At 33.4% G+C, this 27,679-nt stretch overlaps 1 protein-coding gene across 1 annotated transcript in view; it reads left to right on the forward strand.

Annotated features, from left to right (window-relative positions):
- Window positions 1–27,679, forward strand: part of CSMD1 (CUB and Sushi multiple domains 1) — a 2,120,031-nt gene that overhangs the window by 1,994,342 nt on the left and 98,010 nt on the right. The window contains exons 53-54 of the mRNA XM_044659558.1: window positions 9,952–10,125; window positions 26,796–26,969. Of these exons, the coding sequence (XP_044515493.1) occupies window positions 9,952–10,125; window positions 26,796–26,969 (348 nt within the window). The remainder of the gene's footprint in view (window positions 1–9,951; window positions 10,126–26,795; window positions 26,970–27,679) is intronic.

The following is a 27,679-nucleotide window of genomic DNA, read 5'->3' on the forward strand; positions in this document are numbered from 1 at the left end:
AGCTACATGCAAATAGAGACCATGCATGAATATAGAATTCACTTTGATTAGGACAGGGAAATTTAAATCATTAGAACTTCTAATAATTTAGGAGAGAGGAAAAAATATTCCAGATATATTTTTTTGAAAAAAAGTTATTATTCCTGAATGTCATTTTCAAATACAAAGACATTTTCAAATCAGTCCTATGATACTCATTGTGTTCTAGTTAATTGTACCAACACACACACACACACACACACACACACACACACACACACACACACACTGAAGTCTATAATCGCTTTACCCAGCTGCTTAAGAGTTTGATAAAACAGCTCATTTTCATAAGCCAACAAACTTTATTTAGATTTTTTCAAAGACAAACTTGAAAATAATATTGTTTCTGGGGTATTTTTTATCCATTAGACTAAGGTGGAAAAGATACAAAAATATAATTAGTCTATTGTCAGAATATCATTAAACATGTGCAGATGCATCTAAGGGGAGAATGTAACAGTCTCATTCTGATCCATCTCTATTGTTATTTAACATAACTTAACTTTAGTACCCAAGTTTCAAAACAGGATCCAATTATCTTAAATACAAACTACAATTATACCATAAAATATCATAGTTCAAGGTGAGGTTCTTGTTATGTTTAAGAAAAGGCTTAATGAAAAGTTCATAATAAATTGTATAAATCTAGATTCTATTTGAATTCATTGACATTTGGCTTTGGGAAGCAGTACAACATTATCATGAGTACACTTCAAATAAAGTACAGTAACAGTTCAGCATCCCCAGCAGATACAAAAACAAAGGGTTTATATACATACATACACGTCAGTATAATATATGCAAATATGTATTATAATTATGCTTATTTAACTCTTACTTTCTGTCTTAACTCTAAAACAGAAAGGTAAGGTCTGGGCAAACAGAGTGAAGAGATTTGCCCAGGGTCACAGAGCTAGCAAGGTCTGATGCCAGATTTGAATCCACCTCCTCCCAAACCCAGGTCTAGTATTCTATCCATTTTGCCACCTAGCTGTCCCACAGGATTTCAATCTGATGAATTGTGATCTGCTCTTGTTTTTCTGGAATAGAACTCATGAATATGGGTAACCCATTCTCCTAAAGATTACATATCTTTTACTTAATTTTACTGAAATCAACCACTGTGTTATATGATTTTCTGGTGAATGAAGAACCATTCATATAAGTATTTTAGATAAAAATTAGACATTTAAAAATATTATGCTTAATTATCTAGATTGATGAATATATCAAAATAGCCAGAAAATAGAATACATTTCTTCTTTAATGTGATCAAATATAATTCTTTTAGAATGATTTTTCATTTCCTTCATTAACATCATCATCATCTTCAGCATCATCATAATCACCACCATTGGTATTTTCATCTTCTCCAGCATCAAACATTATCATCAAATGATTAATGCCTGCTGAGTTGTACTTTGACTTTACTCTCAAGTATCAAAATGAAACGGTTAGTGTCTGAAGCAAGTCAAGTCAAGTGAAAAAAATTCCCTGATTTGTTTCACTCAACAAGAAATGTGCAAACTGCTATGACATTCATAAGAGTATTATAGAGGCTCTATATTTTGTGCTGGACCTTAGACTTATCTAATTGGACATTAAAATATTGTTTGTAACTGATTAAAAATGCTCATGAAAACAATAACTGGGAAGCATGTTGAGGGAAATTCTCATCTTTTCAGCATCATTCTAATTATGTTACCTGCCTCTGAATACTTCCAAAACATCCTACCTTCTTGGTTTTATATCCTTATCATGTCCATTTTGATGTAAATTTAACAAACCCCAGTATAACTGAAGTTTGTGGCAAACATAGTATAATTATACCATGAAACATTATGTTTCTGTTTGTCAAATATCAATAAAGGTATGCTAGAGCTGGAAAAGTTCAAAGTAGGTCAGTTACATATTTAAGTAGGAATAAAGTGATAGGGGACAGTTTGGGTGAGTTAATCTGAATTTAACACCAGGTGTCTTCCTATAGCCTCTCACTTGGGTTAGATGTTTAAGAGTGGCTGCCAGGATGAGTGTGGCCTCCATCCCAGATCTACTGTGGCATCTATTTAACCAATCAACAATTTTCTGTTGATAAATTCCTGCCCATATTCTTTAAAGATTAGATCATCTAGACCAGTGATGGGCAAACTACGGCCCTCAGGCCAGATGCGGCCCCCTGAAATGTCCTATCAACTGTGCAGGACATTATTCCTAATCTGGTGAATACAATGAGTAGGATACAATACAATGAAGCTTTGAAAGAGTTGCCTTAGAAATAGACTGACAGATGAGTATTTCCTCTCCTTTGTCCCCCTCTTTAAAAAGTTTGCCCATCACTTATCTAAACCATAAAGCAAAAGGGAGCCATGGACCCATAAAATTATACTATTTAGTCCTCCAAAGTCAATTCATTTTTTTTCTTCATAGTGCCTTTTTTGATGAATTTTGAAACAGTGAAGATACATTATACCTCTTTGTTGTTTTAAGGCCTAAATATGACTTTAAAATTTCTGAAACAAAAAAATATTTGATTCCTCCTAATCCCACAAGAAACATGAAACAATACTATTAATAAAATAATAGGTATTTATTTCTGAGAGAAGTTTGAGGTCAGTGAAGTAGATTTGAATTTTCCAAAAGCTCTGCATTCTCATAGAACTGTTCCCCTCTTCTTGTTTACTTTTTAGCCCTTTTCATTGTCCATTAGTAGAGTCTGCACAAGGTGTGTGTGTGTGTGTGTGTGTGTGTGTGTGTGTGTGTGTGATTATATACCATATGCATATTGATGACTGAGTTCTAAAAGGTAATTGGTGTAACTGAAAGTCACAATTTAGACAATACCCAAATGGGCACAATTGTTATTGTTCTTTCAATCACATTTTTCATTGTTAATAAGCTCCAAGATTTATTTTTCTCTACCTTTCCTATGTTTACCTTCTTGAAATATCTTATTGATTTCTTCTCACCGGTATGTACCCAGTTGTATTCTTTCCTAGCATTTCTTTACTACCATTGCTACTTCCATAATAGCTTGTGAAAAATATAATGTTGATTGCAATGTGATGTGTGCAATACCAGTCATGGTAAAAATAATTGATATAAAAACTTTTGGCTTTGTTTTTATTTTGTTTATTATACTATTTTTGTCCTCCAATACCTTTTTTGCTTCAATTTACTTAATTAAAAACCAAGTTTTCTTTAAACTTGTTTTGCCTTCTACTGCTTATTTCTGTTTGGTAAGTCTCCATAAATCTTTCAGCATCCTCTACAACAGTGTTTCCCAAACTTTTTTGGCCTACTGCCCCCTTTCCAGAAAAAAATATTACTTAGCGCCCCCTGGAAATTAATTTTTTTAAATTTTAATAGCAATTAATAGGAAAGATATATATTAATGTTTCTACTTTTTTTGTAAAATATAGTAAAGAAAGGTGTAAATTAGAAACATTGAACTTTGAAATTATGAAACTATTTATTGAACTCAGAATAGAATGTAATACAAAAAAGTTAAAACATTCAAAATCATCTTAATGAGAAGGATGAACCTGGTGTGCTGCTACCAATTTAGAAATCCTCGGCTCTATTTTCATCAGTAGTAATCTTAAATCACCACAATTGACTATTTGCAATTGGTTTCTTTTTTTTTGTTAATAAATTGGTTACCCCACTGAATCCACATTCCACTAAATACAATGAAGGAAATGCAATTAAGAACTTTTGAATTACAGCCCATATTTCAGGATAAGCCATAGGGATCTCCTTTTGCACATGCACCCACCTATGGCCATTACTGCCTCTTTGATCGCTGCAGCATCCACCAGGGGGCAGTGGCGCCCACTTTGTAGAGTCTACAGTGTTTTACACATGAGTTTAAGTTTTAAATCGGTGTCATACTTGGCTGTCATTTTATTACACCTTATGAATTAAGTCAAAATTTTTCAAAGACTACATTTAGAAACGTTAGGTATTCTTATTGTGACAAATTATTTATAACAGATATATTACTACGTAAAATTATTGTATTCTATATTTTTCATCTATCTATACATAATACTTTGTTCAAATAATTTATCTAGCTAGCCCCATGATGGAGTTATTCTAATCGACTCATTTTTTTCTATCTTTCTTTTTTACTTTTACCTTGGTCTAATTTTTTTTTCCTAACAAGTCAGTGCTCTGATTTCACATGGGCAGCTAATGCAGAATTGACTCATTATTTCCAGAATGTTAAGATGTAATCATTTGCTTTTTAATGACATTATTTAATGCTCATTTTCTGCATTGCATCCTGATTATTTTCTTGAAAAATACAGTCATAAACTCAATGTATTAAGCTTCTTAAATCTTTCACTTTTCATTTTTAAAATTGATTGGTAATTTACAATACTTCTCAGTTCCATGATCTAGTCACACCCTTGTTTTGAAGTCACCTAAAACTGAAGTCTCTCTTGATTAATTTGAGAGAGTCATTTTAAATCTTCTCTAAATTTCTCTTCTTTATCTGCTGCCACACATTTTGGAGGAAAAGTTGCAAATATTTTGATAATGTCCTTTTTGTTGTTACTTATGAGTAGTATTATATATAAAGAACAGATTCTAAAGAAATGATATTTCTTCATGCTTTATATTATATAATAAAACTTATTCCACAAATTCCTTTACCTTTCCAAGAAGAACATGGAAGTGATCTTTCTATTAAGCTTCATCTTTTTTTCTGTCTTTTGATTTCATTTTTAGTGAGAATACCAAGGCTGATACTACTAAATTCTTCAGTACTATGGATATAGTTAGATACGTATGGATAAATAAGGATATATTTAGAGTTTCAATGGTTATATTAACAGCTCATAAGCTAACAAATACTCTAAAACCTTAGTACTTCTTATTACCCTCTATTTCCTTTTCTACCACACTATTACAATCACTTAAAAATAGACTATGTAAGAAAAAAATAAAAATAGAGACATTTTTTACTCAGTAATACAATAAAAATAACATCTGCTTTAATAAAACTGGACAAAGAATAGAGCCCCAAATGGAGATTTTATAATAAAATACTAAATAACAAGTAGTTTAAGGAACATAAATTTGAAACACTTAATAACTGATAAAATAAAATAAAATAACTAGGATTCAGCAAAAGCAAGCTTCAAAGGAAATATATGTATATATTGTTATATTATTCACTCAAAAGTCAACTATTAAGTGAAACTAGAAGTTGGTTCTTTGAAAATATTCACAAAATTGATACATATTTTCTAAATTAATTAAGAAGTGAGAAGACAACTAAATTATCAAATAAAAATGTACCATATGGGATTATGACAAACTCAGAAGAAATAAATGTATCATAACCAAATATTCATTACTATATGACAATGAACATAAGAATTCTAATCATTAGCTACAAAACTTGTAAAATACTTAAATTAATCAATCATAAATGCCCTACATAATCTAATATCACAAAAGGAAATTAAACTGCTTGTAAAGGAATTACAAAAGGTGGCAGGTGTGAGTCACCTGGTCTAGATGGATTTATAAGTGAATTTTATCCATTTTTTAAAAGATGCCTACAACATGCAAATTAGTCTCAAATAATTAAGAAATAAAACACTATTTTAAACTTCTTTTAAAGGCACATATGCTATATATTGTAACATTTAACCTGGGCAATAAAGAAGCAAAGAAAGTTATGAAACAAAATAATTCTTGATGGGAAAATCCAGAAAACATCAGAGTGAATTCCTTTAACATTCAAGTTCAGCATAGAGAGCCAGACAGAGTGGTCTGCAGACACTCAGGATTGCCAGTCAGAAGCTTGTTCTGGCATGGGGAACACTGCAGTCTCTAGGGAGAGGCTGTGCACCAGGGAAGGTGGATGTCTCAGACTCATACTGGGCCATCCCTGTGTCCACACTGGGGCATTGTTACAGGGTCAGGTTCCAACTGGCAGATATTCTTCCCACTATCCAGTCCCAGTTTGCAGATCTAAGGAGGATTACATAAATCCTTTTCATGCAAAAACCTTTAGAATTACAGATAATCAAATTTATCTGTACTATAATTTGAAATAATCTAGTCCTTATGTAGCTAAGACTTTACCTCCATTAACCCCACCCTTGCTTACAGCTAAGAAATATTAATGTAATCTCTTAATTTTTCATTTCAATTTTTCTTTGTTAATCAGCTCACATACATGTTTTATATTTATCTTAACAGATAGTTAAAAATGTTCATCTAAAAATAATTTTGCATAATTATTATTGTTATTATTATTAATTCTGCCAGCAATTTTTCTAGGACAGGGAATTCTTTACTAGGCTTTAAAAATATTTTCCTATCTATCAAACATGTGCTTATGTTCAGTATTTTCCATTCTTGTTCTGATGATCTACCTTTCTATAGTTTTAACTAGCATCTAAGAGTGAAATAAGGATCCTTCCTAGATGGATGAGAGATGATAAAGCCCACCTAGGAATCTCCTCAGGGCCAGTAAAGCACAAAAAACTTAGGCTATAGAAAACCAAATTTATTTGATGGTTAGAGAAAGGGAAACTGGTAGGCAAGATCCTAACACTATTAAAATCTAAGCTCCACCCAACCTCTAAGCATCTCACAAGAGATTGCCTTCTGGTCTTCTCTGGACCCTGTCCTACAGCTCTCCGCTCTTATCTAAGACTCCCACAAAACTATCTGACAATACCTATCCTAATTTATGTGGATTAACAAAAAGGACAGAGGAAGGAAGAACCCACAGGTATATTTGAGCCCTTACTTAAAGCCTGGGGTTGTTTCCACTAGATAACCCAAAGTCCCAGTTGACAACCCTAGGATTACCTTAGCCAATTGGATTTCTGGCAGATGGATCACAGGCAGATGGTCTCTGTACCTCAGGGAAAGGCAATACATTTCAAAGCAAACTCTGAACCAAGGAATCCTAATCTCTCCATGAGATTTAGGACTACCAAGGGAAATTTGCCAGAGCAAAACCTCCTTCCTCTTCACTCAAAACAGGAGTCCCAGGTAAAGACTGTTAATTCCAGTAAACTCCCACAATTCTCCTCTCCTTATCAGAATCCTCTCCCAGGGCTTGTGTCCAAATTCTCCTCTTTTCCTCTTTAAGCTAATCCATGAAATTTACTCTCTACCTACTTCCTACATTAGTTTTGATATTTACTGATGTGTACTACTGTGTAATATATTTTGAGGTCTGCATGTGTTATTAGATCCATTCTTACATTTTAAAAAATGATTGTCTTTAATATTCTAGGGGCCTTTGTTCATCAAAATAAATGTTATAATTTTATATACCTTTATAACACTAAATCTATAAATTAATTTTGATTATATTTATTAAAAGAAATAACCTAGCAATTAGCTCTGAATTTTCCTCCAGCCATTAAAATGTATTTTTAAGAGATAGTTTGCAATTGTATCTACACAGATATTTAACATATTTTTTGTAGATTGACATGCAAATATTTATTTAACTGCTAGTAATTTTGAATAGGATTTTCTTTTCTATTGTCACATATCTTTATATATATATACAAACATATTATTATAGTCTATATTTTACATGTACTATTAATTTTGAGTTTATTTTACAGACTGCAGCTAAATTGAATGTCTCAATTATTTTCTTTGCTGATTTTGTAGTATTTCCTTAACAAAGCATCCACATTTTCAGCAGATATAATTTTGTCTTCTTTTTGCCTATCCTTATGCTTTTACTTAATTCCTTTTATCTTTGTTTTATATCTAGAACTATGTCAAAGATAGTAAACAAGAGGGGGCATTCTTGCTTTTTTCCTGTATTTATTAAGAAAATATCTATTGTTTTCCTTGTGGAATAAGTTATCTTTTAGTTTTAGACAGTTTTATTTACTGTATTAAAAATAACTCAAAATCTCTACATTTCAGTTTTGTTGCATAAGTGATTGATGTAATGACTTGAAACATTTTTCTGTATCTATTAAGATAATCATCTATTTTAGAATTTTGTGTTTTTGTTTTTAATGTGATCATGTTGGTAGTTTTTCTAATGCTGACTCATTTTTGTATCCCTAGAATACATCCAACTTGATCACAGTAAAAGATTTTTAGATATATTGCTGTAACATATTAGACAGGATTTTATTTAAAATTTTTGAATTAATCTATCTAGTCTTATTCCTCTTCTCCTGAACATCAAGCTTTCCTCAATGGTTTATGGTCATGTATATTTTTGTTTTAGTTCTGCTTCTGTCCTATTTATTTTATCTAGAATTACCTCCTATCTATCAACCTATCTGAATTCTACCCATTTTTCAATGCTCAGGTTAAGTTCTAAACATTCTGTGAAGCCTCCCTTAGGTAATGAAACCTTCAGAATTATCCTTTGAAACAGTTCAGCATTTAATTATATACCATCTTCTCTTTTTCATCATTTTTAGTATATCTTTCACTGTTTAGAATTTTGTTCTTATTTTTTTCTGAAGTAGATCATCATTTTTTTTAAAGTCAAGAACCATTTAATGCACTTGTTCTTGAGAACCAATGAGGGAACGATGACATGAGCAAACATTCAAACATTTATTTTTAATCATTGATTAATTAATTGTATTTTGTTTTTATATTTCTACCCCATGATTTGGCTACAACAAATTCTATTGACTTCTAATATAATCTGGGCCTGGAAGGTGAGAAAGATTTCTGCTATGTCTTTTTGCTTCTTGGTAAGCGAAATTTTTGTACTTGACAGGGCAGCAAAAACAGAACATGTAAGATTTGAGGGAAAAATGCTATCTGTTGTTCTATTTTGAAACACAGTGGATGAAATGAGAATAATCAATGTTTATAAAATAACAAAAAACACCAGATATAGGCTTGCTTGCTTAAACTCAGATTTTTGAATAAGGAAACTGTTGAGGCTTAGGATAAAAGAAAGTACTAATTCATAAAGTAGTCAGCAAATATATGATACTCAGTCTAAAAAGGAGTCTATTTTGAATCTAAAAAAAAAATAAAGCTGGAAAGAACTCTAAATAGGAATTGAATATCTTTGGTTCTATTCCCATATGATAGCTATATGAGCACTGGTAAATCAGCAAGGGCTTCAGTTAATCCACAAAATGCTGATAATACATGCCCTGTCCATCTCTCATGGTTGTTCCAGGATTAAAATTACATAACTGCTATGAAAATGATGTTGTTCTCTATAATGTGTGAAACAAAAAGAAAAAGTATAAAGCATGCATTCAGGAAATGTGGGTAAATTTATGGATAATCAGTTAAATGTCTGCTCTAGAATGTGTCAAATATTCTACTAGGAACCAGGGATTTAATGACAAAAATGAACTTCTTGCCTTCTGGGAGCTTACATTTTTTTCTGCAAGAAAATGACATGTTCAAAGATGAAAAAAAAAACAGATGAATAAAAACAATGTAGATGGTATTAAAAAAGTCTTAGTGCAATTTTTGAAACTTTAATACCTTGAAACTACATTAAAATTCTGAAGAACTGTGTATACAAATGTGACATGTTTATGAAAATGTATTTACATATATATGTATGTATATTACATATATATATAATTGTATGTAAATACATTTGTGGAGGCAGAAGGGGAAGGTGTTAGTAACTGGACAGTTAGAGTGTTTGTTTTTTTAACAAATCCAGAAATATATGAATATATTCCTTACCGCTGATGTATTCATACTTTCATTTTCATAGATAAACCCTGTTTTCTTATAAAGTATTTCTTACCGCTATTTTCTCAATCAGAATGTTAGGCTGGATGGACCATTGATCTGACTAAATATAACAATCATTGTCTTTGCTTCTTGAATCACATAGAGAGAAGCTCAATTAATTTAAACATAAGAATATTGTGATGATGACAACATATTAAATTTTTTTTCTTCCTTTAGTCATCTCATGTGGAGGTCTGGCCTTTCCACCAAATGGTAATAAGATTGGAACATTAACTATATATGGAGCAACAGCCATATTTACTTGCAACACAGGATATACTCTTGTTGGTTCCCATGTCAGAGAATGCTTAGCAAATGGACTTTGGAGTGGCACAGAAACTCGATGTCTAGGTAAGTAGATTTAATAATTTCTACTTTTTGGTTCTTTGAATTAAATTTAAAAAGAGATCACTACCAAATTGAGAACATTAGTCATAGAACATAGTCACTATCAAATTGAGAACATTAGTCCTCATTCTAAATATTATGTCTCATAGTACACCTAAATCTGGTTTGAATTTCTTCCCCGGTTCACAATAGGACTTTACCTTTGAACTTTTAAATCAATTTTTATTTGAGGAATAAATGAAAGTGATATGGTCTAAGATTTTTAAAGGACCATTTTTTCCCAGACAATTGAGGCAATATACTAGGATTTCCACTGTGATTGTAACACAAATCTTTATTAGTTTTCTTTTCTTTTTTGTTTTATTTCTTTTATTTATTTATTCTGTTTTATTTCCAATTTAGTCATTTAGTCCAATTATTTTTTATTTCTTTTATTTATTTATTCTGTTTTATTTCCAGTTTACTTGTATTTTTCCTATTTTTAATATGTGAAATAAATAGAAAATCAATTCATCAACTTGAAAAAATATGAATATAAATATTTATAGCTGGATGGGAAATACATTGTTTTTCCTCCGCTCTCTTCACTATTACTTTCTTATCTCCCTAGAAGAATGGGACCCTATTAGGTTTTCAAATTCTTGAGAGTCAAAAATAGAGAGGTGGCTACCTGCTTGAATTAGAGTTAGGAAACCTAGATTTAGGTTCTAGTTTTATTCCTTAATAGCTATGGACAAGTTACTGATTCTCCATGAATCTTAGGAGTTTTTTGTCATCTGTAAAATAGGGGTTTTAAAAAGTACTAGAAGTTTCTACTTCATAGAGCTAATGGAGAAATTTTTCCTGAAAGCACTATATCAATGCGATTTACTATTATATTAAACCATAGTTCCCTTAGCACAGAACAGAGTGTTCTGCATATGACAGTTTTCTAAATAACGACTATTAAATGAGTGAATGAATTACACAGAAATGTAGAGGTGATGTCATCATTTAAAAATTATAGTATAGAATTAAAATAATTTTCTTTCCTTGTGTACCTATGAATCTTTCTACATTGCTAAAGGAACTAAGATGTTATTTATTTATTTAACAAATATTTTTGAGTTCCTACTATAATTAAAGCACGGTGATAGAGGTCTTCTTTCTGTGCCTCACAAAAAAAATGTCTGTCTCTCAACTCCAGACATTTTCTCTGGCTACCTTCTATGTCTGGAATTTTCTCCCTCCTCATCTCCATCTTGTGGCATGCCTGGCTTTGGTCAAGTCCCACTTAAAATCTTATCTTCTATAGGACAATTTAAGGTGCCCCTCAATTCTAGAATCTTCCAGTTGTTGATTGTTTCCAATTTGCCCTGTATATAACTTGTGTGTACATAATTAATTAGATATTGTCCCCTCCATTAGACTATAAACTCCTTGGGAGTAGGGACTGACAATTCTTTTTTCCTGCCATTGTATCCTTCCCCATCCCCACCCCTGTAATGCAGGATTTATGCAAGATCTCTTGTATTTGCAAATTACCCTAGGCTATCCTGGTAGGTAGGAGAATGGAATTCTGGCCCACCAGGTGCCAGTCCCAAGCCCTGACAGTTTGAGCTGGGACTATAAATACCCCTGCAGAACCAATCTGGGGGTTCTGATTTCCTTGACCTCACCCAGACACCCAGCTACCCCTGGCCTTCCCTTGGGGACCCCGGGTTGAGGGAGGTGGATTGTGGGTAGGAAATTAGATTAGGTCAGCCTAGCAACAGGGACACCCTTAAACCAAATCATCAACCTCATCTGTCTAGCTGGTGGATCACTTAACATCAGGGCAGTGGAAATTATACCTGGATGATGGGCTGGTTCCCTCAGCCTGATGTTACCTTCTAGGTCCATTGCCAACATTGGCCAGTCACCCTTAGTAACAGCTTCCCCAGACCCTAAACCCTCTTTCCTCAGTTTCCCCTTCTGTGTTTAAATAAACCCTTAGCCTGAAACTGAATTTCTGTTGTCAATATAACATCATCCTGGGCTAAGGGGCTGAGGAGAGGGGAGAACAGCAACCACTTGATTCTAAAGGAGGTATAGGGCAAGCATCCATTTTGTCCAGGAAGTGTGTGTGCTTCACTTCCTGTTGAGTTCTCCTTTCACTGCAGCAGGGAGGGGCTCTACACTCTCCGCCTTAAAGGAGCCTATAGATAGCGGGGAGACTGACTGGGCATCACAGCCCAAGCTACATATCCCTGACTGACTCAAATCACCAGCTACCTGGCCCAGGTGACTCACTTGTACCACCAGCTCCCCTATTATCAGCCACATTACCCCCTTGTTAAACACCCTTTTTTAGCATAATGCCTGCCTCGTTACAGGCACTGAATAAAAACTTTTTTACTATCAGAGATGCAAGGATTAATAAACCAGTGTCCCTATTCTCTAGGATTGTAAGTCTAGTTTGACTGATGGATGACATAGCAATATGATACCTGTTGTTTTTTGTTTTGTTTTTTTCAGTCATGTCCCACTCTTCCTGAGTCCATTTGGGATTTTCTTGGTAAAGACACTATAGTGGTTTGCCATTTCCTTCTCTAGCTTATTTTACAGATGAGAACCTGAGGCAAACAGGGTTAAGTGACTTTTCTAGATACAGCTAGTAAGTATCCGAGGCTAGATATGACCTAAGGAAGATGAGATCTCCTCACTTTGGTCCCTATACTCTATTTACTACACCATCTGGCTGCCTTCATGTGATACCTAAATAGCTATAGAAAAGATGATACTAAAATGACTTGTATCTGGAACTTTTTCAATGACTAAGCCTAAAGGATCAATGTCAATTTGGAGGGAGTCCTCTAATGGTACATTCTTTGGTCCCATACTCTTTAACATTTCTATAAATTATTCAACCATATTTTACATAATATATGAAACTGGAAAGATAACTACAATATTGGATGAAAGGGTTGGGATTTGAAAATGATTTCAACAAACTAGAAAATCAAATTACTAGAGAATCAAATTTGTTTTAAAATTTAATTTAATTTTTCGATTAAAATATTTCATTTCTCTCCCTCTTAGCACTCAACCTAATTAAAGAAAAAAGAATACCAAAACCCTTCTAACAAATCTAGACAGTAATAATGATAGAAACACTACCAAACTGGACTCATGCAAAAATATGTCTCATTAAGCATCTTTAGTTTATCACCTCTGTGGGTAGCATGCTTCATTATTGATTTTCTAAATTATAGCTAGAAATTGCAATGATCAGCACAATGGAAATAAATTTTAATTTAGGGAAATGTCTTTCACTTAGTTCAAAACCACCATCACACACATGCATAATATGGAAAAATTTTGCAAGATAATCATTTGAAAAAAAGATCCTGCTAATTTAGTGAATTGTTGGTTCACTTTGAATCATCATTATACTGTTCCAGGACAGAAGGATAATTACTTCCCAAGTATTATCTTGACTAACTAAGGTTTACAGTTCTCTTGTACCTCAGCATGATTTTGAACTACATTAGAACATTGTCTTCAGCTCTGGATCTCATATTTTGGGCTGCATATTGACTACCTGAATATATTCAAAACAAAGCAATTGGGATGGTAGGATTTATGACTATGCCATATAAGGATAAAAACTGAAGATGTTTAGCCTGGATGATAGAAAACACAGGGAGAGGGCATGCTTTCAAGTAGTATCAGGTGGAAAAAGATTAGGTTTGTTTTACTTGACCCTAAAGGACCAGGTTAGAATAATAGATGGACACTTTAAGTTATTTCAATTCAGATTTTGCTTCAGTGAAAGAAAAAAGGGATCAAAATTTTTCTCCTCCACCACAACTAGTTGGAGATTTTTTTAGCAATAATACATATGGTAAGAGAATATTCACTTTAGTTTGAACCCAATTCATAGAAGGAAGCCTATATTTATATAGTCTTAAAGTGTGGGTAATTGTTTTGCCCTATAGAATATACTTAGAATATACACATAATAACCATGTATGTGTAACTCCTTCCCCCATATATGTAGGATTGATTTTTACTAAAAAAAGTATTAAAATCTTCCTCTAGACATGATTAGTCAGAGAACAAAAATCTCAAGCTGTAAATATCACTTCTGGTAAACTGAATACAAAAAGGCCCTACAGAGCTCCAGGAGCTCTTTGAAGTTTGATTGGTGGGAAACAATGATTGGCACATGCAAGGGAGCTTTGCTCAGCTGAATCCACTGCCCTCAATGCATATCTTTTTTGAATATCCTTCTCTTAGTATGGCTAAATAAATCTACTTTTGTTAATTGCTCAATGACCTGTGAATATCTCCTTTTGCTCCAGTTTTATGTATAAATTACCAGGAAATTGTTTTGAATCATAACTGGTGCAGAATAGAGAATTAGCCAATGTCATTGCAAACTTCAAAATATGAAAAAGTTTTTTTAATAAAATAGTAATAATTACATGCAAAACTGCTTCATTTTCTATGCATTCACAGTCATATGAATCAATATTTCGACTTCTGCAGAGGCAAGATCTTTGAAAACATATGTGCACATGTATGAACTAGCATTCCCAAGGTCTGGCACAAATAAGAGGCTAAGCTAGGATTTGAACCTATGTTTTCCGACTCCAAGTTCAGGTCTCCTTCTTTATTGATTTGCTGACCCTTTACTAGAAACAACAATGCTTTCATATTGAACCTGAGGGTCCTTTGGCTCAAGCCCTGGCCATTCTATCTCTATTCTTTTGTTTTCAAAAAAATAGATTCATGGCAAATAAGTGACAGCTTTTCCATTATAGCAGTTTCTATCAGAATCCCAGTAAATTAAATATGCTGCCCTCACACTCCATTAATAAATAAATAACAGTTACATATACCACTATAGATTTTAAAATCATTATTCAGTATCTCCAAAGTACAATATTTATAAAGATTTAATAATATTTAACTAGGGAGCTAGAGAATACAGGGAGCGCTCACCACTCACATGGAAAAGAGAGTGAGAGGGCGTTACCCAAACCTTATATAAAATCATGTAAAAGATGCACCATAAACAGAAAGGAAAAGGGAAGTTTGGGGTGAGGTAAGGGAGATGAAGTCTAAAGGATATAAAATTTCTACTTACACACCACATACTTAGAATTGAGAGTGTTGAAATTAAAACTCATGATTTTTTTATTCCCATTCTAGAGGTTATTTACATTATTCCAAACTGCCTCTCAAAGTCTTTTGGGTCATCACATTTTTTTTTCATTACTTTGGTGGAAAGGAGAATATAGTCATGGACCTTGCTTAAAAGATGGACTCAAATGGCTTTTGTTGTCACACATTTGGCAACTGACAGCACTCTTCCCCTCCATGTGGTTGTTAATTGCCACCACTAGGTAGCAAAACTCTATTATGGCATCGTGAGATTAATTAGGCTTTTAAACATTATTGTCCTGAAATATTCTTCACCTTGTCATTATAGGAAAAAAATGACCTGCATACTCCATCAATGTAATACATAAGTTATGGGTATAGGTATGTGGATGTAAATACAATCATTTGTGCTTAAACCAGTAACCCTTTTAGTGATTTGCTATGTACAAACACGAGGCAAAGGCATCTTGAATTTTGTTTATAATTATAGGTAGAATTTATAATTGTCAATGGAATTTTTGTTCTTCACATGACTTGGCCCAAGGACAATGTTATTGCTCAAAAAGAAATACTCCATTTCTAATTTCCCTGCTAGTACAATATGTTTACAACTTCTATTATTCTGTTCCCAGTGAAAAATACTGAAAATCACAAAACAAAAAAGAAACAAAATGTTTGCTTTATAGATTTTTTTTAAAAATATGATTCCATTGAGATACATAAATATCCTGAATACAAAGACTACATTGAAAATGTGAACTTAAACCAAACAGCTTCACACCTCCAAGAAACATCATAAAATAATGGTACAAATTACTTTAGACCCAGCTCCGTCATCTTAACTGGGTAAAACTGGGCAAATCACTTCCCTTACTGGGAAGCAATTTCTTCATCTGAAAAAAAAAAAGTTCTTTGAACTAGATAACCAGATCCTCTTTTCTGCCTAAAGCCATACCATTTTTCCATTTTTCCAGGCTTAGGCATTATCTTTGACTTTTTACCCTCCCTCATTTCACTAATCATTTACCAAATCTTGACATTTAGCTGCCACTAGTGCAAGGCCTTGTTACTTGCCATCTAGATTATTTCAGTGGTTTCTTATTTGGTCTCCTTGCCTATAGACTTTCATTATTCAATCTATTTTACACACTGCTGTCAATTTACCTTCATATAAGATATGACAATGTGGCTTCCATTTTTATTCACTTTTAATGGCTTTCCTATTTCTTCTTCCTATCCCACTTCTCTGTTCTTTTTCATAGACATCTTAAATGCTTAAAATGCACTCCCTCTTTGCCTTCATCTCAGAGAGTTCTCTTTTTTTAAGACACAGCATAAACCTTAAAATGTGGATAATATGATATTCCTTGCCAATTTCACAGGAATATTTTGAAGAACAAATGAGATTATATAAATGAGAATGTTGTGAACTATTAATTTATATGCAAATATAAGATATACTGTGCAAAACATTCAATCAGCAAACATTTAGTAAGTGCCTTCTAATCTAGGAAATGTGCTAGGTGTTGGTTATATAAAGATACTTACTTTACATTAACTCTAATGTCCAGTTACATAGGTTCATTGTGTTTCTCCAAATAAAACAGTCTGGATCTTGTTCAAAGAGGAAAAGGGAATCTGTGGGATGATGTTATAGTGGTTAGTTGGTTTGCGCTAATGAACCAAGGCCAAGGGTATTCCCCTCTCCTGACTGGCCAGAGAGCTAATGGCTGCCCTCTGTGCCTAACTGATTATGGTGATGGTAGAGGAAAATGTAGAGGTATGAATCAGATTAAGGAACACTGAAGGAATGGAGATTGCCGTTTGGTTAGGGAATTTTGCGTTACCTAACCTTTCTGAACACACCCCTCCCAGAGGAAACCAGTATTGGACTACTTAGGATTTGACTTAATCCAAGTATGAAGAAAGGTTTCCCCCTAAATAAACCTTTTGTGTTTAAGCTGTCACTAGCCTCTTCTTCAATTTTCTGTCTGCTCACTTGATCTCAACAACCACTTATTTAGGATAGAATAATAAGGGATGAAATTAGGAAAGAGGCTAAACAGGCATTCTCTAACGAAAGTCTCAGAGAGAAATGCCTGTTCCTTTCAGCCTTGGCCAGCAGCCGAAAGGAACAGCCCCAAAACTGTCTCAATCTTCTTGACTTTCTAATGCTGGCTAATGTCATCTGCAAATACAGAGATCAGAATGGTTTTGGATGTGGCAGGTACAGAGGAAGATGTTTCTCTCCTTGGGATTGACACAGCCTGCGCTCCAAGATACAATCCTCTTGGGCAGCTGAGTGTCCTCTCAGCCCCTCAGGTCTCGGGATAATGATAAACAAGGTCACTTCACAGTCAGCAAGGGCAATGGCAGATTGGGAAATCCTCTGAAAATGATGGGGATTCAATCCCGAGGTGGGATTTGGAGGTCCTCTCAGTCCAGGGTTCAAAACTGAACTCCCCAGTCACTCCTCCTCCCAGAAGTCTTTGCTACTCCCAACTTTCTTAACTGCCACTGGCTGTCATTCTTGCTTCATCGGCATTCTATTTTCACTCTGTGCCAAAATCCCTTCCTTCAGTCTTCTATCTCTGTGCCTTTGCAGTGGTTGGTTCTTCTGCCAAGAAAGCTCTGGTCCTTTGACTTTTGCCTCTTGGTTTCCTGAATTTTTAAAGACCTAGCTCAGTTCTCACCTTGTAAAAGAAGATTTTCCTCATCACCCCATCTGCTAGGAATCTACCTTCTATCTGCTCTGTATATACCTTATATACCTAGTTATTTACATGTTATCTCCTCCAATAGAATATAAATACATTGAAATCACAGTCTATTTGTTTTCCTTTCTTTCTTTATTAGATTTAGTATAGTTCTTGGCACATAAGTGCTTTTTCATTAACTAAATGTCAAAAATTTAAATATTTACCATGTTCAAAATATATGCTTTCTATTGGGAGAGTCAATATACACACATTTATATTTACAAATGTCAATGAAAAATAACAAAAAAAGGTAAGTTGTATTTGCACTAAAAATAAATTTCATCCATGAATTTAGAATATGCACATTTCTTGGTTTTACATTTTTAAAAGAAAAGACAAATAAGATGAAATTTTTTATATTACATTATAAGATAATGAAGTCTATATATAGTCAGTGTCTAATTTAAAATCATTATTAAGATCATGACATAAAGAGTCATTTTAAAAAGCTGCCAATACTTAACTTAGGAAAGAGAATTGGATAGATGCACTAGTTGTATACAAACATTTTAAGGGTTGTAATATAGAAGAAGGGCTAACCTTAGTACTGTACATACTTCAACAGTTTTTTTTAAAACAAAATATGATAGTATCTGTAAAATACAAATATTCCAGAATGTTCAGGTTCTAGTTGATTTAGGTGGTCTTAGCGATCACTTCCAACTCCAGGATTCAATAATTCTAAATCTTAATAGGAAGGTATTTCCACATAATGTTTTCTTTTGTTTGGTTTGGTGATAAAAATGATACCAATATGATCTAGTCTGGACTTCAAAAGAGCTACCTTTTCTCAAGATAGTACAGAGTGCTCAAGGTGGCCAAGTGATTCTTTCTATACCATTAGGCATATCACTCCATTGCTCAGCAATACCTACTTTCATCATGGAGACAGTTGAGTGTTAATTGTAAGATTGCTATTGAGCTCTAGGAAACTAGAAATAATTCAATTGCTCATTCACCCTTGAACTGCAGAGAAATTCAGCAGTTCCTTCGGCAGTTAAAGATGTATTTTATGAAAAAGTACAATAACAACGTCCTTAATGAATTTTGTACCTAAATTGGTTAGATCGGACAATTACATTAATTTACTATTTTAGTGCCCTGTTTCTCATTTTTTGGCTTGTTGGCTGAGCTATTTTACCAGGTTCAGATTAATAGAAGACCATTAAATCCATTAACTTAAATGATCTGAAAGTAAAATAGGCCACATGCAGTTACTTCTCATTCTGAGATTCGTTTTTTTTTTTTTTTTTAATGCAGAAATAGCACAATTCTCTGATTGGCACTTCTCAAGCAGTGCAAGTCCCTTGATTCCTTATATGTGCATATTTTTGTCTTTAGAACTGCCAGTATAAAGCACTTAATGGGCTTTGTTTGAGCTGAAACCAATCAGAGTTAAGTACCCTGGGATATGGGGTCATTGAGTAGTACCCATCAGAGATTTAAGCCCATTTTATGTGAATTAACTTGGTTTTTTAGTTTTGAAACTTGGAAGATTTGTTTTTTTCTCTATTTTTATAATTAATAGATTTGCCTTTCTTTTTGGTTCTGCTCATTCTTAATGGAATTTGCACTAAGGGATACCTGTTAACTCATGGAAAATCATTAAATAAGGTGTGAATATTGGCTCAATCACTAATAATATTGTAAAAAAAAGAAAACACAGAAGGTTTGAACCTAAATATGCATACTTCATAAAAAATCATAGATTCCTCTTTAAGTGGGCAACCCTTCTGCAAAAGAATATACATTTTAAGTATCTTATATCCTGGTAACATATTAGATCATTTGAGTGTAAGCTCCTTACAGTTAAGACCTTTTTAAAAAAAACAACTTTTTTTAAAATTTATTTTTTTAATTTTTTAAAAACATTTATTAATATTCATTTTTAACATGGTTACATGATTCATGCTCCTACTTTCCCCTTCACTCCCCGCATTCCCCCCACCCATGGCCGATGCACATTTCCACTGGTTTTAACATGTGTCATTGATCAAAACCTATTTCCAAATTGTCCACCTCAACCCATGTGATCAAGCAGTTGTTTTTCTTCTATGTTTCCTCTCCTGCAGTTCTTTCTCTGAATGTGAGTAGCATTCTTTACCATAAATCCCTCAGAATTGTCCTGTGTCATTGCATTGCTGCTGGTACAGAAGTACATTACATTCGATTTTACCATAGTATATCAGTCTCTGTGTACAATGTTCTTCTGGCTCTGCTCCTTTCGCTCTGCATCAATTTCTGGAGATCTTTCCAGTTCACATGGAATTCCTCCAGTTTATTATTCCTTTGTGCGCAATAGTATTCCATCACCAGCATATGCCACAATTTGTTCAGCCATTCCCTAATTGAAGGACATACCCTCCTTTTCTGGGAAAGGAAAGATTTTAAAACCAAGCAAGAGTTAGAGAAAATTACAAAATGTAAATTAAATGGTTTTGATTATATTAAACTAAAAAGCTTTTGTACAAATAAAAACAATGTAGCCCAAATCAGAAGGGAAACAATAAATTGGGAAAAGATCTTTATAACAAAAAACTCTGACAGGGGTCTAATTACTCAAAAATACAAGGAGTTAAAGCAATTGTATAAAAAATCAAGCCATTCCCCAATTGATAAATGGGCAAGAGACATGAATAGGCAATTTTCATGTAAAGAAATCAAAAGTATCAATAAGCACATGAGAAAGTGTTCCAAATCTCTAGTAATTAGAGAAATGTAAATCAAAACAACTCTGAGGTATCACCTCATACCTAGCAGATTGGCTAAAATGAAAAAAGGGGAGAGTAATGAATGTTGGAGAGGATGTGGCAAAATTGGGACATTGATGCATTGCTGGTGGAGTTGTGAACTGATCCAACCATTCTGCCTGGCAATTTGGAATCATGCTCAAAGGGCTATAAAAAAATGCCTGCCCTTTGATCCAGCCATACCATTGTTGGGTTTGAACCCCAAAGAGATCATAGATAAACAGACTTGTACGAAAATATTTATAGCTACGCTTTTAAATTTATTTTTAAACCCTTACTTGTGCCAGGGCCTATTTATTTATTTATTTATTTATTTATATTTTTTAAACCCTTGTACTTCGGTGTATTGTCTCATAGGTGGAAGATTGGTAAGGGTGGGCAATGGGGGTCAAGTGACTTGCCCAGGGTCACACAGCTGGGAAGTGGCTGAGGTGGGGTTTGAACCTAGGACCTCCTGTCTCTAGGCCTGACTCTCACTCCACTGAGCTACCCAGCTGCCCCCAGGGCCGATTTATTTTTAAATTTTTTATCTTCATCTTCCCAATGACTTGAACACTGTAAGTCCTTTTAGTTAAATTTTGTTACATGTGTGCCATTTTAATCCATAAAGAATTAAAATTTTTTTCTAAAGATATAGTATATAATTTACATATAAAAGAGTTTGTCAAGCATCATATATTTGCCTCTCAAAAATAATTCAATGTCTATAAAGCAAAAGATGCCAATAATACAAAAATGATTCACTTTATCATGTACTTGGATAATTTAATGGTACCATTATCCCTTTGATGTGGACATCCATTCTATTAGTGCAAACAATCTGCAACTGACCTATGACATCTTAGTTCATTCCATTCTTTTCTATGCCCTTCTACAGATCTTCCTTAGAGAATTATATCTAATGTTTTGTATGCCTTCCTCAGCACAGATTCTAAGTATTTGGATTATCCATCTGTTACTCCTTGCTCTTAAGACCTGATTGGCTCTCTTTCTTTTCTTGATCTTATATAAATCATCCTTTATAACATGCAGCAGCCACATCAACCATATACTTATCCATTTTTTGGAATGGCATAAAATTCAGGTTGCCCAGAGACAGTGATATACCATATTCTATAACATCACCAGACAGATATTTATGTTGACCCTGACAAGATGAGTTAGTTGTTTTGGGGTTTTATTTATTTTTGTTTTGGGGGTTTTTTTGGGGGGGTGGGGAGGGGTTTGGCCAGAAGCATCTTGGCAACATTGAAAGTGATTTGAAATTTTTCTAATTCACTCTAACCTGCCTTCTTCCTCCTCTGAAACTTTTCAACTTCAACTCCTTGTAAAATATTGGAAGTTATTCCAATCTCTCTCTAAAAGTAAGAATCCCTTCTATAATATATGTGTTACATTAATATACAGTTTTATCTTTGCAGTAAAGGACTACTTAAATTAGGCCTACCTTCCTGTGAATCCAACCATGTGATACAATGATTATGTCCTTGAATTAAACAAACAAAAAATTTGACTGTCCTTTCCCTTCCAAATGATGGAAAGGAAATGAAAAATCAATTAAATCTCTCTGTCTCTCTCTGTCTCTCTGTCTCTGTCTCTGTCTCTCTGTCTCTCTGTCTCTGTCTCTCTCTTCTGTCTCTCTCTCTTTCATTCTCTTTCAAACGTTAACATTATCAATTCTCTTCCAACTATTAGTCATAACTGGTAATCCACTATTCTCTTTTCTCCAAATATGATTGAATATAGTATAAATCTAACACTTTCTCCTGTCTGTAGCTTTTTCAATAAGTTAATTTTTATTCAGAGACTTCAATTTCTAGATGTTATCCAAATGTTTGTGGTACACTCTATTTTTACTTCTTTTATGTGTCCCTCTTGCCTTCTTTTATGTTTATTCTTTAAAAATCTGAACCTGAGAACTCCCCAAGTAGTCTTATTGGTTTCTTGAAATACTTCTTTTCTCTTGCATTGGAATTACTTTTTATAATATAAACAGAATTTGTTTTCAAGAGCTTTTCATCTCTTGAACGAAAGTGACAGAGCTTTTTGGCATAGAATTATGTTTTAGTTTCTCAAATTACTGGATCTTCCCCCACCCCCATATTACCCTTCTTTACCCAAATCTACAGTTAATGTTATCAGTTACAAAAGTGTCATTTTTTTCCTGTTCTACCATCACTTTCACATCTCAGTGAGTTCTTTCTTGGTGATAAAGAATAAATTTAAAATTCATTAGTACCGAGAGTAGCTACATAGCTTAGTAAATAAAGTACCAGATCTTCAGTCAGAAGGACCTGGGTTCAAATCTGATCTCAGACACTATCTAGCTATGTGAACCTGGGCAAGTCATTTAACCACCAATTAACTAAACCAGTTCCACTCTTCTATCTTGGAATTGATGAATCTAAGATAGAAGGGAAACTTTTTTTAAGGAATTCAATAGCACTTCACATTGTTCTTCTTGAATTTCTGAGAAATTTGTATTATTAGTACACATTTCTTTAAAATGTTTCAGCAATTGGTGTAGTATTTTGATTAAAAAAGACCATTTATAAAATCTGATTTATTCATTTTTCAAGGATTTATTGGGTAGAGTTACTGTGCTAGGCAATGCTTTCATTCTTCCACCAGATTCGTTAAAGGTCATTGCACTTTTTAACTCAAGGTACTTTAAGACAATGGGCAATAGAACACTTGCTCAGATGAATCACAACAAATATGTGGACAGTTTTGCCCAAAAGAAAGGGAGAAATCTTTCCCCGAGAAATAAAAAGCATGTGAAATTTTGGGGAAATTTCTAGCTTTCATTGATAACGTGATACTTATTTTTTTATGATATGATACTTAAAGAAAGTAGACACATGAAAATTTCTGTAAATAAGATGATATCACTTTCCTCTCATAAGTCTGGTTGTGAAAAACTTGTCACAAAGTGGAGAAGGAGAAAAATGAAGTGAGGGAGAGAAAAGGAGTAAGGGAAAAAAGAATAGAGAAAGAAAAAGAGGGAGACAGAAACACAGAGACAAAGATAGAGATAGGGAGACAGAAGACATTATGGGGTATAAATAAAAAGGAGAAGGAAAGATCTATGTCTTTAAGACTTGTCTATTACTTCCCATCCTATAGTAGTTTCCATTTATGATCTTCAGTATGATAAAATCAACTTTAATTTTGAGTCTATATGTAAGATATGTGAGATTTAAAGGCAAAATTGAACAACTCTCCTCTCCTGAAGGAATTTGTACAATAGCAAGGATATACCATATCCAAAGAAAGATAAATGAAACATATATAAGCAGATTGATATGAAATATTTTCAAGAATATTAAGAACTGGGAGAATCATGGAAGACCTTGTTAAAAGATCATATCTATCCTATGCTTCCAAGGAAACAAGGGATTTTATGAGCTAGAGGTGAGGAGAGAGTACATTCTAGAGACAGAGAAGCATGCCTGAAGAAAGGTATGGAGGCAAGAGATATTCTCTGTTACCGCAGTGGAATAGTTGCTGGACTGACTTGCCTAAAGGAGAAAATAAGGAAAAGGAAGGAATATAAAGTAACAGGAGAAGTAAATGAGAACTAAATTGCTGAAGGCTTTAAATAATAGATTGAGGATTTTGTATTTCATGCTAGAGGTAATAAGGGGTTACTGAAGATCCTGAGGGATGGGAAAAATCATGCCTTCTGCATGTTAAGGCCTCTATGAAACTTGAGGATTAGAGGACAATTTTTTCTCTTTTAAAAGAATATTAATGACTTCAGAACAGACTACTTGTGAGTTCGGAAAACTGATGGGGAATCATGTCTTGTTTCTCTTGGCAGAGAGATATTAGACTAGAGGTTTGAAATGAGGCATACATTTTTAGAAATGGCTCAAGTTGATGTATTTTAGTTAACTATACTAAGTTGTCACAATGGAGGATTTGCTGGGGTGGGAAATATGGAAAGTGGTAGTGGTGTAAGAAAAAATAAAGAGCACCAAAAAATCTTTATGTTTATAGGTTTGACTAGATGATCATTGATGAGTTCCATCATTGAAGTTCTATCATTATGTTATTCTTTGAATTTATTTTTGAAACCCTTACCTTCTTTGTAATCAATTCTACATATTGATTACAAGGCAGAAGAGTGGGAAGGCCTAGGCATTGGGGGTTAAGTGACTTGCCCAGGGTCACACAGCTAGGAAGTGTCTGAAGCCAGATTTGAACGTAGGACCTCCCTTCTCTAAGCCTGGCTCTCAATCCACTGAGCCACCTAGCTACCTCCATTTTGAGTATTTTGAAAAACTGTTAAGGAAATACCTCATCTCTTAGTGGTTCAAAGGATGCGTACATAGGAGGAATGGCAAAATTGAACAAAGTTTATTCAGTAATTGGAATGGAAAGAATAGATGGATGAAAATATATTCATGGAGAAAGTTAAGAATTGGCAACTTTGTCAAAAGGGAATCTGACTTTGAACTTTTAAGAATGGGTAGATGAAAGATAAGTTTTTTTCTGCATATAAAAGAAATTGAGAATTCAAGAGTTAGCTTGGGTCTAGGGATTAAAGGGGGTTGGGAGTAGATCACAATGTATTCAGTTCATGAAAACTAGAGTTTGAGGTGCTAGTGAAACTCCAGAAGATGTACAAATTAAATGAGTTTGTATTATGGAGAATATTTGAAAAACAGTTTATCTCCATTTTAAATATACTGGCTTGAAGTATATGTATATGTTTATATACATATATAAATATGCTTTTTATTCTTTACATATGTAAACCTACATTTATATACATATACTTCATTTACAAATATACATTTATAAAGATAATACATATATATTAGAAATATAAATATATAAATGTAAATACATATGTAACACTGTACTTAAAGTTGTCCCAAAGAATAATGAACCATGTCAGCTGGAAATGGTCCCTTTTCACTAGATATTTTCATTTAAAGTTTGATGACCTAGTTAGTAAATTATAGAGCTTTCTTAGATAGATGAGAAGAGTGGCAGTGGATAGAGTCCTGGGCTTTGAATGAGAGAACCCTAGTCAACATATCATCTCTGACATTAGCTATATAACTATTGACAATCAATTATGATCACTTAAAATCTTTCTGCCTCAGTTTCTTTGTATTTATTTGAGATAATAATATCTATAAAGTCTGATGGAATTGCTATATTCAAATGAGATTATGTGTATAAAGTGTTTTATAACCTTAAAAGTTCTTTTTTAAATCAGCTATTTTTATGATAAGATATGATATATGACATTATGATTTATGAAATATATGGCCTCTGAAGTATCTTCCAATTCCCAATTCTGTAAAACACAATTAAATACTTTACCTAAGGATAAAATAATGAGATAATTCTGAAAGTCACCAAGAGAAAACAAATCAGTATTTTTTACAAAATCGGTATTCAATAGTGTATAGCACTTATAGCACTTCATCATTCAGTCTTTAAGTTTGACTTGACAATTCTATACAATTTATAAATTAATTAACTCATCTTTTCCCCCTCTACTACTTAATGAAGTGAAGAACTGCCTAATTTTAGGAAATGAACAAATTAACTCAACCTGTCTCATCTATTTCTATAAAGAGACTCTGATGAGTGAGTGTGTGCGTGTGTTTGTGTATGTTTGTGTGTGTGTGTTTTCCATCAATCAGTTCATCAACAAGCATTTATTAGATGTCTCCTGGGTGCCAGACAATGGGTTACTTCCTAAGGATTCAAAGTCAAAAAGGAAAGAGTGCCTGTAATTAAGGTGCTTACATATTTAAGTAAATTCAAGGTTTCTAGATATAGAGAGGTACTAAAGAGAAATCAGGTGACTCCTAGTTTGTTACTGCCTAAGATGTAGTGTATGGAGAGAGGCTAGGCTTCCTGCATAGTGTACCTGTGTAGCATTATCCCTGAATATACCACATGGCCATACCATTGAATAAGACAAGTAACAGATTTAATACTTTAATGGGAGGCAAAAGCCAATAATATTCTGTCATTTTCTTTCTTACTTTCATTTGCCTTCTTATAGCTGGTCACTGTGGTTCTCCAGATCCTATTGTAAATGGCCACATTAGTGGAGATGGCTTCAGTTATCGTGACACTGTGGTCTATCAATGTAATCCTGGATTTAGGCTTGTTGGAACATCTGTCAGGATATGCCTTCAGGATCACAAGTGGTCTGGACAGACTCCTGTTTGTGTCCGTAAGTAAACTATGACTCAATTCTCATTGGAAAGTTGTTTTTTGTTGTTGTTTTTTTTATTTTAACAGGCTTTGATATTGTGTGTTGTGTATATATGTGTGTGCATACTCAAATAAATATTGTCCTTTGTTAGACTGTATTTATCTCCCCAAGGTAAACATGAAATTTTTACCTTTCTAATACATTTTTAAACAAAATTCTATCCCGGTGAATATTTATACATATATATTTATTTATGTGTATGTTTGTACATATATATGTAAATATTTACATATATTTGATATGTAGATACATGCTCATATTGCTAGGGCATGTAATGAAAAAGGTGTGAATTTAACAAGTTCAGAATCTAAGACTTGAGAAAGAATAATCATCTGCCAAGAGAAATGAATAAACAGCAGTTAACTTTGACTAGAATATGATTGTTGAAAAGTGAAATAATCTAAATCTAGGTGCCTTTTGTTATGTTTTTTTGGAAATATTCATTTTTATATCATGAATATTGATAGTTCCCTGAATTCTCCAATGGCTTAATATAGAAATAATCAAGAAAATGGTACTTTTAGAAAGAAAGTATCATTTACAGTGAATCCTATAATTCTTAAATTTGGATATAACTCAATTTACGAATTGAGTTTTCAAAGCACCAAAATACATTTTCCACATAATAAGTTGAAAAGAGACATATGACCAGTATAAATGAGCTTCTG

This window comes from Gracilinanus agilis, chromosome 2 (genome assembly GCF_016433145.1).
Source record: "Gracilinanus agilis isolate LMUSP501 chromosome 2, AgileGrace, whole genome shotgun sequence".
Lineage (NCBI taxonomy): Eukaryota > Metazoa > Chordata > Mammalia > Didelphimorphia > Didelphidae > Gracilinanus > Gracilinanus agilis.